General features: G+C 39.8%; 2 protein-coding genes across 2 annotated transcripts; one reads left to right on the top strand and one right to left on the bottom strand.

Moving 5' to 3' along the window:
• Positions 1 to 11,447: 11,447 nt before the first annotated feature.
• On the bottom strand, positions 11,448 to 12,243 carry LOC117595813 (hemoglobin subunit alpha). Its single transcript, XM_034298344.2, has 3 exons — positions 12,077 to 12,243; positions 11,767 to 11,974; positions 11,448 to 11,659 (listed from the first exon to the last, which is right to left on the bottom strand). The coding sequence occupies exons 1-3, from the start codon at positions 12,169 to 12,171 to the stop codon at positions 11,531 to 11,533; spliced, it is 432 nt and encodes a 143-aa protein (XP_034154235.1). The 5' UTR covers positions 12,172 to 12,243; the 3' UTR covers positions 11,448 to 11,530.
• A 919-nt stretch (positions 12,244 to 13,162) lies between these two features.
• On the top strand, positions 13,163 to 14,006 carry LOC113536204 (hemoglobin subunit beta-like). The gene is made up of 3 exons (XM_026930039.2): positions 13,163 to 13,334; positions 13,452 to 13,674; positions 13,801 to 14,006. The coding sequence occupies exons 1-3, from the start codon at positions 13,243 to 13,245 to the stop codon at positions 13,930 to 13,932; spliced, it is 447 nt and encodes a 148-aa protein (XP_026785840.1). The 5' UTR covers positions 13,163 to 13,242; the 3' UTR covers positions 13,933 to 14,006.
• The last annotated feature ends 1,545 nt before the right edge of the window (positions 14,007 to 15,551 follow it).

The following is a 15,551-nucleotide window of genomic DNA, read 5'->3' as shown; positions in this document are numbered from 1 at the left end:
AGACATGCCGCAATAGCCTTCGTCAATTGCCACTGGTGCCTGGTCAGGTTTTTGGGCCAGCTACTCAGGATGCTCTGGAACAAAGAGCAGTGTGCAGTAGAGTCTCGCTCCCAGCACCTTGCGCACAGGGGAGGTTATTCTAATCATCCGGCACACTGGTTGGGTGCCAATCAGACAGCCTTACTGCAGCGTGTACAAGGGCAGTTGTATAGATCATCACGTCAGCCGACACGTCCTAATGCCTCCCTGTCAAGAGGTGGAGGGGCTCGTTCTCATTTCCAGCCACCCGCACGTCCTTCTAATACACATCATTGCCCCCCCAAGGATAAGGGAACTGTCTCTCGCTCCCGTTGAAGGCCCAGGGTCTGTGACGGGACGTTTCTCAGTCCCTCAGTTACAACAGTGGAGGTCTATTACAAACAACAAGTGGATCCTTGATACACTGGAGAATGGCTATCGTCTTCAATTCTGTCACAGACCACAATCATGTATCTGGGTCCGGCCTACAGTAATTTGGGACCCTTGCAAGAATCTTGCCCTTGCTGCAGAGGTCCAGGAGCTGCTGAAGAAGAGGGCAACAGAACCTGTGGATCCACCCCAAGGGCTTCTGTTCAAAATACTTCCTTGTTCGGAAAAAGGACGGCAGTTTCAGACCCACTCTTGACCTCAGACGTTTGAACAAGCACCTCAAACATCTTCCTTTCCACATGTTACATGTGGTAGATGTCTTGTGTGCCATCGAACCCGGCATGTGGTTCACCATGGTGGATTTAAAGGATGCTTATTTCCACATCCCTATTGCTGTCCATAACAGACATTTTCTACAGTTCACATTCCAGGGCAGAATATACCAGTACTGTGTCCTTCTATTCGGGCTTTCTGTCTCCCCATGTGTGTTCACACAATGTATTCAGACAGCTCTGGAACCATTGCAGCAGGATGGCCTGTTGCATCTGCCATATCTAGACGACTGGCTGCTGTGTGCCAGGACATCTCAGCAGGCGGTCAGCAACACACAGCGCCTACTGGAGCATGTTGCGGCCTTAGGATCGAGGGTAAATCTGCAGAAAGGTTGTTTGGTTCCTCATTGGTCAGTCTGTTTTCTGGGCATGCACCTGGATTCCAGGTCAATGAGGGCTACCCTCACAGTGCACAGGAGGCAGGCTGTGCGCAGGACATTAGCAAGGATCCAAGCTCAACGCAGGCTACCTAACATCAACTTTCTACGTCTGGCTGGGATACTCACCGCAGCCTCGATGGTAATTCATCTAGGGCTGTTACAGTGGTGTCTCCGCAGGGAAGTGGTTCAATTGATCTGGAAGAGATACGGGACGGCATCAGTGGACCTCTTTGCCAGAACATCAACAACTGTGGTTTTCAATAGAGCAGGAGCAGGGGGCATTAGGTCAGGTTGCCCTAGCCCAGGACTGGCCAGATCTCCTGCTATATGCTTATCCTCTTCTTCCACTTATCTGGCCGGTCCTGAGATGTGTGCAGGAGAGAGAGCACAGGCTAATACTAATAGCTCCCCACTGACCAAAGATGCCATTGTTCAGTCTCCTGTTAACCCTTACAACTGCCCCACCTCGTCCGTTGCCATTTTGGAGCTACTGTCTTAGATGGACAGGAACCTATGGCACCCATTCCCAGAGAGATTGAAGTTGTGTGTTTGGCCCCTGGGGCTGAGCGGATGCTTTTAGAGTGTTCAGCTGGAGTCAAGAAGAATTGAAGTCTTGAATGCCAGAGCTCCTTCAACACGTACTGCATATGCCAATAAAGGGGAGCCGTTTGGGGGGGGGGGGGGGGGGGGGGGGGGGCAAAACTCCCTGAGGTGACAAGAGGAAGAATCCTTGAGAGGAACCAGACTCAAAAGGGCACCCGTCTTCATCTGGGTGTTAGGGTACCTACTGGAACATCCAGACAAAAAGGCGTTACAATAGTCCAAACTAGAAGTAACAAAAGGATGAATGAATTAGTTTTTCTGCATAATATAGTGACATTAAAGTATATTTTTTATCTTAGCAATACGAGATGAATAAGGCTATCCTCATAATATTGTCTGCATGAGCTTCAAATGAGAGAGTGGAGTCAATAATCACATCAAGGTAATTTACTGCTGCACATGATGTAACTGAAAGGCCATCCAGAGTTACTATGTAATCAGAAAACTTACTTCTAGTACAAGTACTTCTGTCTTGTCAGAATTAAGTAGAAGGAAGTTAATAAGCATCCAATGTCTAATGTCCTTGCAAATTCCTCCACTTTATTAAGCTGGTGTCTGTCATCTGGCTTTGCTGAAACATACAACTGTATGTCATCAGCATAATAGTGGAAGCTGATACCATGTTTAAGAATAATTTTGCCCAGAGGTAGCATATATAAAGAAAAGAGCAGTGGGCCTAAAACAGAACCTTGCAGAACACCAAACTTTACCTTAATATGCGTAGAGAGGTCACCATTTACATCTACAAATTGATTACGATCAGTCAAATAAGACCTGAGCCAGGAGAGATACTTTCACTTACCTCCAACAACATTTTCTAGTCTATCTAGAAAAATATTATGATCTGTGGTATCAAAAGCTGCACTAAGGTCAAGCAACACAGGCAAGGAGACACAACCCTGATCGGAGTCCAGTAGTAGGTCATTTATAACCAGCGCTGTCTCTGTGCTGTGTGCTGTGCTCAATTCTGACTGATAGGAATAATATTCATGAAACCTATGCAAGTATGAGCCAAACTGCTGTGCTACAGCTTTTCCAGGATCTTAGAGATAAAGGGGAGATTTGATATTGGCCTATATTTGGACAAGTGACAATTTTTTTTTTAATCGGGGGTTTGATAACTGCTAGTTTAAAGGATTTAGGTACATAGCCAGTGCTAAGGGAAGAATTCATTATTTTTAATAAAGATTCAATAGCTTCTGGTAATATCTCTTTGAAGAAATGTGTATGTACAGTATCTAGTACACAAGTTGATTTGATAAGGAAATTAGTAAAATTAGTTCAGTCTCTTGAAAGTGAGTAAAGCATTGTAATCGCTGATCTGATGCAGTTATATTGTCATCTACTGGGTCAGTTATCAACTTGTCTGGCTTTAAATTAATAGTCTGAAATGTTTGAATTTTGTTTAGTAGCTGATGACGTTTGCCTGATTAGCATTATGACGTAATTATAAACTTTGGAAAAACTATATGAAAATTCAAATTGCCAGCAATCACCATTGCAATCACAAAAAGTAAGTAACTATGAGTGAATTTTTACATTATCTTAAGCCAGGGATTGTTTAAAAATAAAAAAAAAATTAATAATAATAATAATAATAATAATAATAATAATAATAAAGGCATATAGGGAGAATCGGCTTACTTATTGAGGCTGTAAATTCTTTAGGCTATATAGAAGCTACGGACAATTTTCACATTTTGAAAATACCTTACCTCGTTATTTGCAACCCTCGTTACTGCCAACAAGATAGCGCGCGCCAAAAATAACGTTAATGAAGAAACTTCCACAAACAAGTAATAAACTGTTGCCTACTGCGATAAATATCACAGCTAAAATATTACGACCCTATGTAGATCTTGCACTAATGAACAACATAAATACGAAAGTGTAATTCTTTATTGGACTGTGCTTTGTTCATTCATCCACTTTTTGCCTCAGACCTTTGAAGCACAATTTTCATCCACAAAGACAGTAACTGCGTTTACCGAGCTCGTGAGTATAGTGAAACCAAAGGCGCCCTTCTGGTTTCTGCCCATGCTTCATTATTTGACTTGTTGGGAGTGAGAAAGGGTTAAAACACATTTTATAATTAAGCCAGGGTTTTTCAAGGGTTCTTCGATTGGGGTTCTTTGTATAGCTGAGGGTTCTTATCCTCGTAAAAAGTCTTCTAGTTTGGAACCCTTTCTAGTAGTAACACACTGTACTGTATTTTTAAATTGAATGCAAAACTGTGTTTATACGTTTTTTATGATGGATTTATGCGTACTGTAAATATCACCGCTGCAATTTTATACTGTTTCTTTAAAATCTTTTATTGCCAAATATTCGTCTTTAATAAATGAAAGAGTCGAACGTCCTAACAAAATATTCTCATAAAATGCTAATTAAGGCAATAATTTATTTGATTACATTTTGTTTAACATATCAGTCTAACTTGCAAACGTTAGCAACCTAGTTAGGCTAACATTACCTTTACCTCGAGTTTAAACTTGTTGCACTTAACCTCCTTCGCTAAAACAAGCTGTACTTTATTTTTTTAAATTAAAAACTTAATTTTTAATAAATAAATTAGCAGGAGAAAGGTCCTTTGCTGCTTTTGGTAAATGCTCTTGGTTGTACAGTTAGTGATACTTTATGTTTTACTGTTATTCCAATACAGTCACAGCAGTGTTACTGTAGCCACAAGGTCCCAGAAATGACATCGATTCTCTTTGTTCTTGAACTGAATTAGTCAACATGAATATAAAATCTGGGTTTAATCTCTCTCTCGCTCTCGCTCGCTCATTGCGCACACGCTGAGTGTGGAGCAAAAGCATGGAGGATGTGCTGTTAGCAGTGGGAGAGCAGGTTGGGTGTGAAAACATCTACTCTGCTTCCCGAATAAGCAAAGCAGTGGTGGCGTTGATGAGACAAGAAAACCTCATTGCTAAGTTGCTAAATGTGAATTTTAAATTTAAACATGGGGACAGTAATTACACCGTGTCTGCTACCACGGGACGTCTGAAATGCTTTGAGTGTGGGAATATTTGACACAAAATTTTATCTGTCCGCACAGAGTTGTGCAGCCGGGCAGCTCAGAGAGCGACTCGGCCGGGTTAGAGCACCAGCAGCATGGGGACAGTGAGCAGGAGAGCATCGGGGAGCCGGAGCCTGAACGACAGAGCAGTGACACACCGGAGTCAAAAAAAAAATCACAAAGTATGCATAAAAATCAATTCACCCTCAAAAACAGAGCACAGAGCCTCATTACAACACCAAATACATTCAAAAGTGACAAAATCATCAATAGACTTATAATAAAGAAAATCAACCAAAACTCTTGACTTCACCAAGTTAGAAAACAAGGCTACTATGTTCTGATTTAAGTTTTGTTCTATTTTCCTTTTCCTACTTGTATAAATGGCGAGTTTCGCTTGGCCTAAGACAAAATTCAGAAGTTGACAGACAAATCTTTTTTTCCTCACATATTTGTACCCCAAAATAAAAGCCTCCAGAGAAAAGGCCTCATTACAACTCCTGAAAACATTACCTACAACTAGAAATAGAGGTTGCAATCTACAACAATTCATAAAAGCATGAAAGATGGTTTCTCTGTCAGAACAGAAAGGACATGTAGAAGTAACCTCAGGGTTTAGAACTGAGATAAAAGCATTGACCGCGACAGCACCATGAAGAATTCTCCATTGCAAATCACCTGTTCTCTTGGTCAACGGTGGTTTATACAAGGATCTCCACTCAGGTTTTGTGTTTTGATCCAGTTTAAAAACATCACGCCAGGGAGTATCAACTTTCCCATTTAAGACCTTTTTGCTAAAAACCAAAACACAAGACCTGTACAAAGATTTACCAGTACTTAAAAAGAAGTCTTTACACAGAGATGCAACATTTTCAATGAAAGGAGATGTAATCCCTTCAACATTTACAGACAATAGTAGACAAGGAAAAGAGTCTTTGGGATCAGGAACTCGGGAACCAGCACAATACTCTGTTAGCAAGTCCATTTCAGTTGTCTTAAACGCCACTTTCCATTTCATGAGCAACTGGGTAACCAGACAAATAGACCTGATTCCCAAATGTTGAGCTAATGCTGCTTCATTCTTGAAATCCGGCCCTACAATGTACAGTAGCTGACTCAGACTAATAATGTTGTGTTCAATCAGCAACCTACTAAGACCAGGAAAAAAGGAACTGTCTGTTAGGTCCAACCGGGAGCCACAGATTAAAGGCTCCTCCAGTAACCAATGAAGAGAATGTGAGTTTTCTGGTCGTTGAACAGCAAAGAGACTCCAAACTTGTTCTTGTAAAAAATTGGCAACATGGAAGTGTCCAGTGTTAGGGGATCCATCAAAAAAAGTGCTTTGTCCAGCCCCAAACCTGCAAAACTACGTAAAATCAGGCATGAAACAGCACGCCAGCTAAAACTTGGTGGTCCATCCAACAGTCTTTGCACAAACTGCAGACGAAAGGTTGCAATTCTGCTCTGGAGATGAATTAGTCCTTGACCACCTTACTCCTTAGGCAAAAACAGAACATTTTGTGAGACCCAATGTAACCTATCCCAAAAAAAGTCCACCAGGGTAGCCTGGATTTTTGATAGCAGCTGCAAAGGAGGATCTACACAGGCAAACTTATGCCATAAGGAAGATGCCACCAAATTATTAACAACTAAAATGCGTCCTCTGTATGACAATTTTGGAGACAAAGACTTCCATTTTTCTAGGCGTCCTTTGACTTTTTCTATTAAACCTTCCCAGTTTTTCTGCACTGTTGTGTCATTGCCTAAAAAGACCCCCAAATATTTAAAACCTTTTTTTCCCCAATGTAAACCAGCAGGAAGTTTCGGTTTTCCACTTTTCCAGCTTCCTATCAGTAGTGCTTCACTTTTATTCCAATTTATATTAACAGAGGATAAAACTTTAAATTTTCCAAGCAATTCAGATAAAACCTGTACATCATTTTGCTTACTGATCATAACTACTATATCATCAGCATACGCTGATAATAAGAGGTTGCCATCACAGTTTGGCAAAGATATACCATGAAGTTTCATTCTTATTTGTTGTAACAAAGGCTCTATGGCCAAAGAATAAAGCATACCAGAAAGTGAACACCCCTGTCTGATACCTCTACAGGCTCCAAAAGGAGCACACAAACCACCATTGACCTTGAGAATGCTCTGAACATCACTATAGAGAACTTTCACCTGATCTATAAATTTTTTACAAAAACCAAAGGCTTTCAAAACTCTCCATAAATAAACATGTTCAACACGATCAAAGGCTTTCTCTTGATCCAATGATATTAAACAACAATCTAGATTTAGCACCTTAGAGACATCGAGAAGATCTCTAATCAGGGAAACATTATCAAAGATTGACCTACCAGGGACACAGTATGTCTGGTCAGGATGTATGACCTTGTCCATAACCTCTGCCAATCAATTAGCTAAAACCTTAGAGAGCAGCCTGTAGTCACTGCACAGGAGGGAGACCGGCCGCCAGCACTTGATGTCCGTCAGGTCACCCTTCTTGGGTAGGAGAGTCAAGACTGCTCTGCGGCAACTCAACGGCAATAGCCCTCCGGCTAAACTGTCATTCAGTACCTCCAGCAAGTCTTCTCCAAGCTCTGACCAAAATGACTTATAAAAGTCGACTGGCAGGCCATCCATCCCTGGTGCTTTTCCCAGCTCCATACCTTGGAGGGCCTTGCAGAGTTCCCTCATGGTCAAGGCACCTGAAATCTTTGCGTTAACTTCCTCTGACACTTTATATAAAGACTCATAAAAAGTGACTGCTCTCTTACGAATGTCTTTGGGGTCGGTCAGCAATACTCCAGATTCAGAATGTAAAGCATGAATAACCCTGTTCTGTCCATTTTTCCTTTCCAAACTGAAAAAAAAACCTTGAGGGTACATCCATCTCATTTACACTTAAAAAACGTGACATGACCAGAGCACCCTGTGTTTTAACCCCTAGTAGATCAGACAACTGAGTCTTCTTGTTTTTTATGAGAGACTCCACATCACTTTGATTCCCTGGCAAGTGAGCCAATTCTTGCAATTTTAAAATATCAGTCTCTAAGGTGTTCAAAGTCAGGGTTATCTCTCTAGTGATATTCTGGGAGTATTGTTGACAAAACTGTTTTATCTGAACTTTCCCAAAATCCCACCATTGCTGCAGTGTTCTAAAAGAATTCTTTGTAGATTTAAAAACATCCCAAAAATTTTTTAAACTTTCTTTAAAACACTTATCACCCAATAAAGTGGTATTTAGATGCCAATAAGCACTCTTTGGTTTAATAGAGTTTAAAAAGATACAGCACTGCACCATACTGTGATCTGAAAGACATGATGGGGTAATAAAACAACTCTGAACAATACTACCATGATGTTTAAAAACATAAAACCTATCCAGTCTTGCCAATGAAATCATGTTATCACGAACATGGGTCCAAGTGTATTGCTTTTGTTCTCCATTAAGCTGTCTCCAAATATCAATTAATTCATGTGTTTTTGTTAGCTGAACAAGACGTTGACGTGAAGGTAAATGGGGTTCAATGTGAAATTCTATCCAAGTTGGACTCTGTGCAATTAAAATCACCACCCAAAAATAAATATTCATCAACACCAACATTTTGTAAAACAGAGCACAAAGTATTTAGAAATAGCATTCTTTCAACAGCTGAAGTTGGTGTATATACACAAATAAAAACAAATACAACATTTTCAAAAGAGGCTCTTACTTTCAAAAGTCTCCCTTTAATAACCTCTTCAATCTGATAAGAGCGTGGGCTGAAACTCTTAGCAAAAAGAATAGCAACTCCACCACTCAGTGAAGTATTGTGACTTAGAACAGCAATCCCATTCCATTCTACTGCCCAATCAGCAGCATTATTAACATCAGTGTGTGTTTCCTGTAACAGAGTGACATCAATTTTTTTTCTGATGAATTAAAAATTTTTTTCTGATGAATTACTTCAAATAATGAAGCTCTTTTGTGCATATCTCTAGCACCATTCAGATTCAGGGTAGCGACATTAACATGACACATACTTAAGGAAAAGAAAAAAATCCCTGCCCACAGGAACATTCTATTACAATACCTGGCATTAGGCTTTCTCACTGTCCTCATTACTGAGCTCAGAGTTAAGTTTCCTCAATATCTTTTTCAATCGATAAACCTCTTTATTTGTAAAGGAGCCCTCCATCATGAAGCACTTTGTTTTCTCAACAAACTGCTTTATGTCAGGAAAGTATTCGTTAATGCGCACTCCTCTCTTATTCTTAGTAGCTCTGGGGAACAGTTTAATGTTATCTACCTCATAATGACGTCCAGAAAAATCACTCTGAGAAAGACTAACACTCGAATCAGAAAACTCACTGTCACTTTCCGTTTCATCCTGATCACTTGGCTCGGTTATATCTGCTTTCTTTGCATGTCTAACAATCGGAGCTTTACCAGACTTCTTTCTTTTTAATGGGACTTTAAAATCTGCCTGCTCTGTTTCCATTCGACTGTCATCATGTACATTACTCACAGTAGATTGGAAGTCATTGTTGAAAGCATCGTTTAAATGCATATCTGTCTCAGTAACGGCTATCTCCGCCTGAGCATTAGACACTTCTACACCAGAAACTGTGTTTTCAGCTGCTAATTCTTTAGCATCAGTTGGTGTGATCACAGGTAAAGCATCATCATTCTTATCCTTCACTACTCCTATCCCTGATACACCCGGGGCCTCGTCTGACGGTCCTGCTTCATCGGGTTCAGCGTTAACTACCACGTCACTTCCGACAGCGGCAACGTCACCATCAGCTGACGGGTTGTTTGAGTTTTTTGCGGGACAAGCACGGATTAGATGACCAGATTGCCCACAATTAAAACATTTCATTTTATCAGTTGTTACGTAAATAATGTAATCATACTCATCAACCCGAAAGTGCAAGGACACATCTAACTCAGCATCGTCATTCATAATCGAAACATGCTTCAGAAAAGGCGATTCGCTACTGATGGGGATCTTTTTAATAGGAGAAACCAGTTTACCGTAACGAGACAAAGCTTTAGCTAACACTTCATCACTTAAAAACGGTGGTACATTGGACAATGTGACTTTCTTTGATGGTGCAGAAAGTGGAAGCACAAAGGTAAAAAGATCATCAATAACAATCCCTGTCTCAACTAGTTCGTTAGCCTTTTCAGTAGTGCTGAGAAATATAACCGTAGCGTTATTCATCCTGGAGGCAGACAATATGTTTCATGCCAAACAACATCGCCCACTGCCAGGCAGCATTTCTCTACACTGACCGCTTTCACTCCATGACGCCGGGTCAGTGAACTCAAACACTGCGAGCGCGGGGCCGGCATGCTCCCGATAAAACAGGTAGCACGCGGCCCAAAACAACTACACCGTGAACCAAAAACACACAAAAACAACTAACAAAGAGAAAAGCCAAGAAAAGAGAAAAAAGATTCACTCACAGAATCCAAACGCACTCACACGACTCAGTCCACACGCTCACCCCCAACAATCACACGGAAGTGAGAGAGAGAGAGAGAGAGAGAGAGAGAGAGAGAGAGAGAGAGAGAGAGAGAGAGAGAGAGAGAGAGAGAGAGAGAGAGAGAGAGAGAGAGAGAGATTGATTCTTTAACGCTGTAATTTGTGCATGTTGTTCAAAGTAGACCTGCATGCCATGTGGAGAAAAAGACAACTGCACTTTTGTTCCAGCTTCTTGAGTTGTGGCATATTAAGTATACGCAGAAATTTCCAGCATATTTTAGACAGCATTACTTGGTCATTTTGCAAACATTTCTTTTAGTACAGCTCAGATATAAGGCTACAACTATTTACACAAAAATATGCAGTGTTTATATACTATGTGTATAACGCCGCTCACAAACAAATAAAAAAGCCTTGTAATCATGAAGTTCTTTCTGACTTTTTTTGCACATTTAGTTAATCTAATTTTGTTAATCTCAAATTTTTTGTTAATGTTATGGGGGGGGGGGGGGGGGGTTATTTTAAAAATTTTGGGAAAATAAATAAATAAATCCCAACTCAGATAGAACCTCATGATTACAAGGTCTCGTACTGTATTTTTATTTGCTCGTGTCTTATACACATATTGCATATATTTGTCTAAATGGTTGTAGACGTATCTCCGTGATATACTAAATTAAATCTTTGCCAAATGGTCAAGCAATGGGACCTTGTCTTGTTTTTTCTTGTTTTTTTTAATGAAATAGCTTGTTTGAAATAGCTGTTTCAGCGAAGCAGGTAAACCCGAGGTAAAGGTAATGTTAGCCTAACTAGGTAGCTAACGTTTGCAAGTTAGACTGATATGTTAAATAAAATGAAATCAAATAATTTATTGCTATAATAAGCATTTTATGAGAATATTTTATTAGGAAATTAGACTCTTTCATTGATTAAATATGTATAGTTGGCAATAAAAGATTTTAAAGAAACAGTATAAAACTGCAGCGGTGTTATGTACAGTAATATACTGTTAACAGTATTGAATTCGATTTAAAAATACAGTACAGTGTGTAACTACTAGAAAGGGTTCCAAACTAGAAGACGTTTTATGAGGATAAGAACCCTCAACTATACAAAGAACCCCTTCTCAAAGGGTGTACACCTTAATGAGTTTTAAGGGATTATGTGTACAACTCTGTTATTCATTTATAAATAAATAACGTATATAAAAAGGAGGAGACAGTTGTGTATTGTTCAGTTATGTTTATTGTCAATATTATTAATTGATGTCATCTTTCATGATGTTTTCTGACACTGGTACTTCATTCAGCGGTACTTCTCAGACAGAGCAAAGGCCAGGTTCTGGAGAAACTTGTCAAAAGCCACGTGAACTTCGGGGGTGAATTCCCCAGGGAAGAACAAGGCGATGCTCACCTTGAGGGTCTGGGACAGGAGCTATCAGGGAGGAAAACAAACAGCTCATTTAGTCCATCTAACGTCATTATTACAACATAAAGCGTTTTAAACGGAAAACATGTCCGTGTACATAGTCTTTTCCTTACCTTGAAATTAGCAGGATCAACACGGAGCTTGAAAGCATGCAGCTCGCTTAGTGAGCTTAGAGCTCCGGTAAGATCGTCAATGTGGCCAATGGCTTCTCCAATTTTCCTTACAATTACGGCTCCGTGCTTTTTCACTTGGGGTGCTCCGGGATGAAGATCAGACCAGTGAGCGAAGTAGGTCTTTGTCTGAGGGTAGACCTCGAACAGCCTGCATAAAAACACATCAGGCAAATAAGAAACATATCCTTCAGTAGGGGCTAATATGCACCACAAGAATCTGTTGTCGAGTCAGTAAGAGCAATTAATTCACCTGCCAAGTGCCTCGCTGCCAATGTCATCAGCTTTCGGAGAGATCTTGGCCCAAAGGTCTTTGACGACGGCTTTGTCTTTAGCTGAGAGACTCATTGTGGCCCTGGTCCGGTTTTTCACCTCTAAAAAGATGTCAAGAAAAGAACTTTGTGCATGTTCGTGTTGTATGCCTCTTTTTATTGAGTCTGATGTCAGGCACACCCTGCCATATCAAATCTAGACTCCACCTCTTACTTGGACTCTCCAGTCAGCTTTGGATCTTCTCCAAAATAGATTACCATACATTGCATAGAAAAATGACCTCAGATAACTTTTAGGTGTACAAATATACTCTACACTGGATGACTAAAACAAATAATAGTACTTCATAACAATAACAACAGAAATAATAATAATAATAATAATAATAATAAAAGTTATTATTATTATTATTATTTCTGTTGTTATTGTTGTTTCTGTTCTTAATTTCAAAAGAAGAAGAAGAAGAAGAAGAAGCACAGTATTTTTTAAGCATTCTTTAGATTTAGTCTTAAAATCAGCAAAGGTGTAAAATAGTCATTAAAAATGTTCTGTTTCTCTAGCTGTATTGAGTGATATTTCAGTTATAAAATAAATTCTAATGGAACCACGGGGTGTGGCCATCTGAAATTTTAGATAAGCTGTTCTTTCAGTCCTATTTTTTAAAATAATGTTGACATTTATAATTAACGATACCTGAAATAGTTTAATTAGGTAGCAGTATGGTGGAAAATATATTCATATATGCTTACTTAGACAAAATGAATTTACGTCTGCGTTAAATGTAAGATTAAGGCTTAATTATTCGTTCATTTAAATGCCTCTATGTTCTGTTTTTTACATAATGCAGCTTCCTCGGTCTTTTTTTACACCAAGCTATAAAACTAAATAAAACTAATCTGATCGTGCAGATGACTAGAAAAGGAAACGCCCTAATTACCTGTCTACTAGCCAAAAGGGTTGGATGCTTGGCACATCGCCGATCTTTTTCGAGCTTGCCCACTTTCGGAGCTCGTCCAATCAATATTTTCCTTCAGTCCTGGGAGGGGATTTTCAGCGTCAATAAAAAGAGCCCTGCTGCAAAATTGGTAAAGATTCGTTCAGAACAGGTTTTACTCAAGAATTCAAAGAATTCACTAAGACAGCAGTATGGTTCATTGGACAGACGCCGAGCGCCATGAGATCGCTGACCTGTGGGGAAAGATCAGCCCTGAAGAACTCGGACAACAGGCCCTTTCCAGGTAGGCTTATGCCATGTCAAAATTCGAGACACTTTCTACAATTTCAATCTGATATGTTTCTCCTTCGGTATAGACTGCAGATATCACATATATGTATGTGTCTGTCTTGTTGTCTAGACTTCTGATTGTGTATCCATGGACCCAGAGGTACTTCGCTTCCTTTGGTAATCTATCCAATGCCGCAGCCATCCTAGGAAACCCAAAGGTGGCTGCCCATGGAAAGGTGGTCGTTGCTGGTCTGGCCAAAGGTATCAATAATTTGGACAACGTTAACAGCGCCTACTCTCAGCTGAGTGCGCTTCACTCTGACAAACTGCACGTGGATCCCAGCAACTTCACGGTACGTCTAACGTCAATAACTGCAGAATACAAAAACACTACAGCAATTTACATTAGGACTGGATATCAGTAATAGCAGACTGCAACCTCCTCGTGTGTTTATGACTCTTTAATTGTCTACTTTCAGCTTCTTGGTGACTGCCTCACCATAAGTCTGGCCGCGAAGTTCGGACCCTCCTACTTCACCCCTGAAGTGCACGAGACTTGGCAGAAGTTCCTGAACGTCGTCGTGTCTGCTCTGAGCAAGCAGTACCACTAAGCAAGCATCAAAATTTAAAGATGTGCAGGTCTTTTACTCTGTGACTAGAAAATGAAATAAAACGTTAAACAACACCTATTCTTTGTATTGTATTCTGTTGAAAGCCAAGTAGTTATACTATAAAATTGTGAAACGCATGTAGACTGTAAAATTCGTTTCTGTAACTTTAGAATGTTAGAAGATTTAAAGTGACATTTTTTTATAAGGAAGCAACAAACATTAGCCCACTTGTACATCCAGTGGAATTTGCTGATGTTTTGCCATGGGTCCATTTCTTCAATAAGAGGCCACACCAATAAACGAACAAACAAACAAACACAAGCAAATAATAAAATAAAACCATGTTGTTGTTCCTCTTTCGGCTGCTTCCGTTAGGGGTCGCCAGAGCGGATCATTGGTCCGCGTATTTGATTTGGCACAATCACCGCACCGCAGCGGTGAGAGCGCTGTGGCCTAACCACTAGTCCTCCAGGGACCAGAAAATAACACTATGTATTTGTGCTTATACTGTACATCTCTGTCGACACGTTAAACTTTTAATCCTTGTTTGCTTAACCAATAGCCGATGTTGACTCCTAAACAGCTATTTACTCTTAAAATTGTAGTTATTTTCACAACGTAGAATTTAGAACAACTAAAACAAATATATTCTCAGATTTAAAGATAGATTCCACGTCTTTTTGTAGGAATAATAATCGTTCTATTTCTTCAATAAGAGGCCACACCAATAAGCTTCAGGAATCGAGTCATTCCTGAAGTTTTTTCCGCCAATTTTTAATTACTCAGACGGTGCTGTTTACGTTTGTGGTCCTGAAATGCTATATATGTTCAATTCAATTCAATTTTATTTGTATAGCGCTTTTAACAATGGACATTGTCACAAAACAGCTTTACAGAAATAAATGGAATCACAAAAATATATTGTAAATATGTGAATTTATCCCTAATGAGCAAGCCAGTGGCGACGGTGGCAAGGAAAAACTCCCCGAGATGATATGAGGAAGAAACCTTGAGAGGAACCAGGCTCAAAAGGGAACCCATCCTCATCTGGGTGCAACGGATAGTGCGATTATAAATAAATCCCTTCTATTATTGTGTACTATATGGACAAATAGTGCAATTGTGCAACCAATAAATTCATCACAGTTTTTGCAAGAAGTCCGGCTGGTTAAAATCTATCCACTGTCCACTGATGGAGTCCAGGGTACGAAGCTGCTCGTGGCAACTGCAGCCCCAAAGCCACTACAGCAATCGCAGTCCCAAGCCATTACAGTACAGTACAGCTCCCCATATTTGCTCCCCAATATGTACAGCTGAGGTCAGGATTGTCTCCTCACTTGGTTTTTAAAAAAATGAAAATAGCAAAATGAACACGCTTAGTCTTCTTCAATGGTTCTTTGGATAGTTAATGGTTCATAGTTTCCTGTAGGTCTAAGCGTACTGCCTAACTCTATGAGATACTAAAATACGTTGCACAGAAAAATGACCTCAGATAACTTTTAGGTGTACAAATATACTCTACATACAGAAAAACGTTATAAGATGACTAAAACAAATAATAGTACTTCATAACAATTTATGTTATTATTATTATTATTATTATTATTATTATTATTATT

This window comes from Pangasianodon hypophthalmus, chromosome 23 (assembly GCF_027358585.1).
Source record: "Pangasianodon hypophthalmus isolate fPanHyp1 chromosome 23, fPanHyp1.pri, whole genome shotgun sequence".
Classification (NCBI taxonomy): Eukaryota; Metazoa; Chordata; class Actinopteri; order Siluriformes; family Pangasiidae; genus Pangasianodon; species Pangasianodon hypophthalmus.
The sequence above is the reverse complement of the archived record's forward strand: the minus strand, read 5'-3'. Positions and strand labels throughout refer to the sequence as shown.

Excerpts from the sequence above, each read along its gene's own strand:
- LOC113536204 (XM_026930039.2), top strand. The coding sequence starts at position 13,243 with ATGGTTCATTGGACAGACGCCGAGCGCCATGAGATCGCTGACCTGTGG. Across the intron at positions 13,335-13,451 it reads GGACAACAGGCCCTTTCCAG|ACTTCTGATTGTGTATCCAT; the intron begins GTAGGCTTATGC and ends CTTGTTGTCTAG. Across the intron at positions 13,675-13,800 it reads TGGATCCCAGCAACTTCACG|CTTCTTGGTGACTGCCTCAC; the intron begins GTACGTCTAACG and ends GTCTACTTTCAG.
- LOC117595813 (XM_034298344.2), bottom strand. The coding sequence starts at position 12,171 with ATGAGTCTCTCAGCTAAAGACAAAGCCGTCGTCAAAGACCTTTGGGCC. Across the intron at positions 11,975-12,076 it reads GGCAGCGAGGCACTTGGCAG|GCTGTTCGAGGTCTACCCTC; the intron begins GTGAATTAATTG and ends GTTTTTATGCAG. Across the intron at positions 11,660-11,766 it reads TTGATCCTGCTAATTTCAAG|CTCCTGTCCCAGACCCTCAA; the intron begins GTAAGGAAAAGA and ends CCTCCCTGATAG.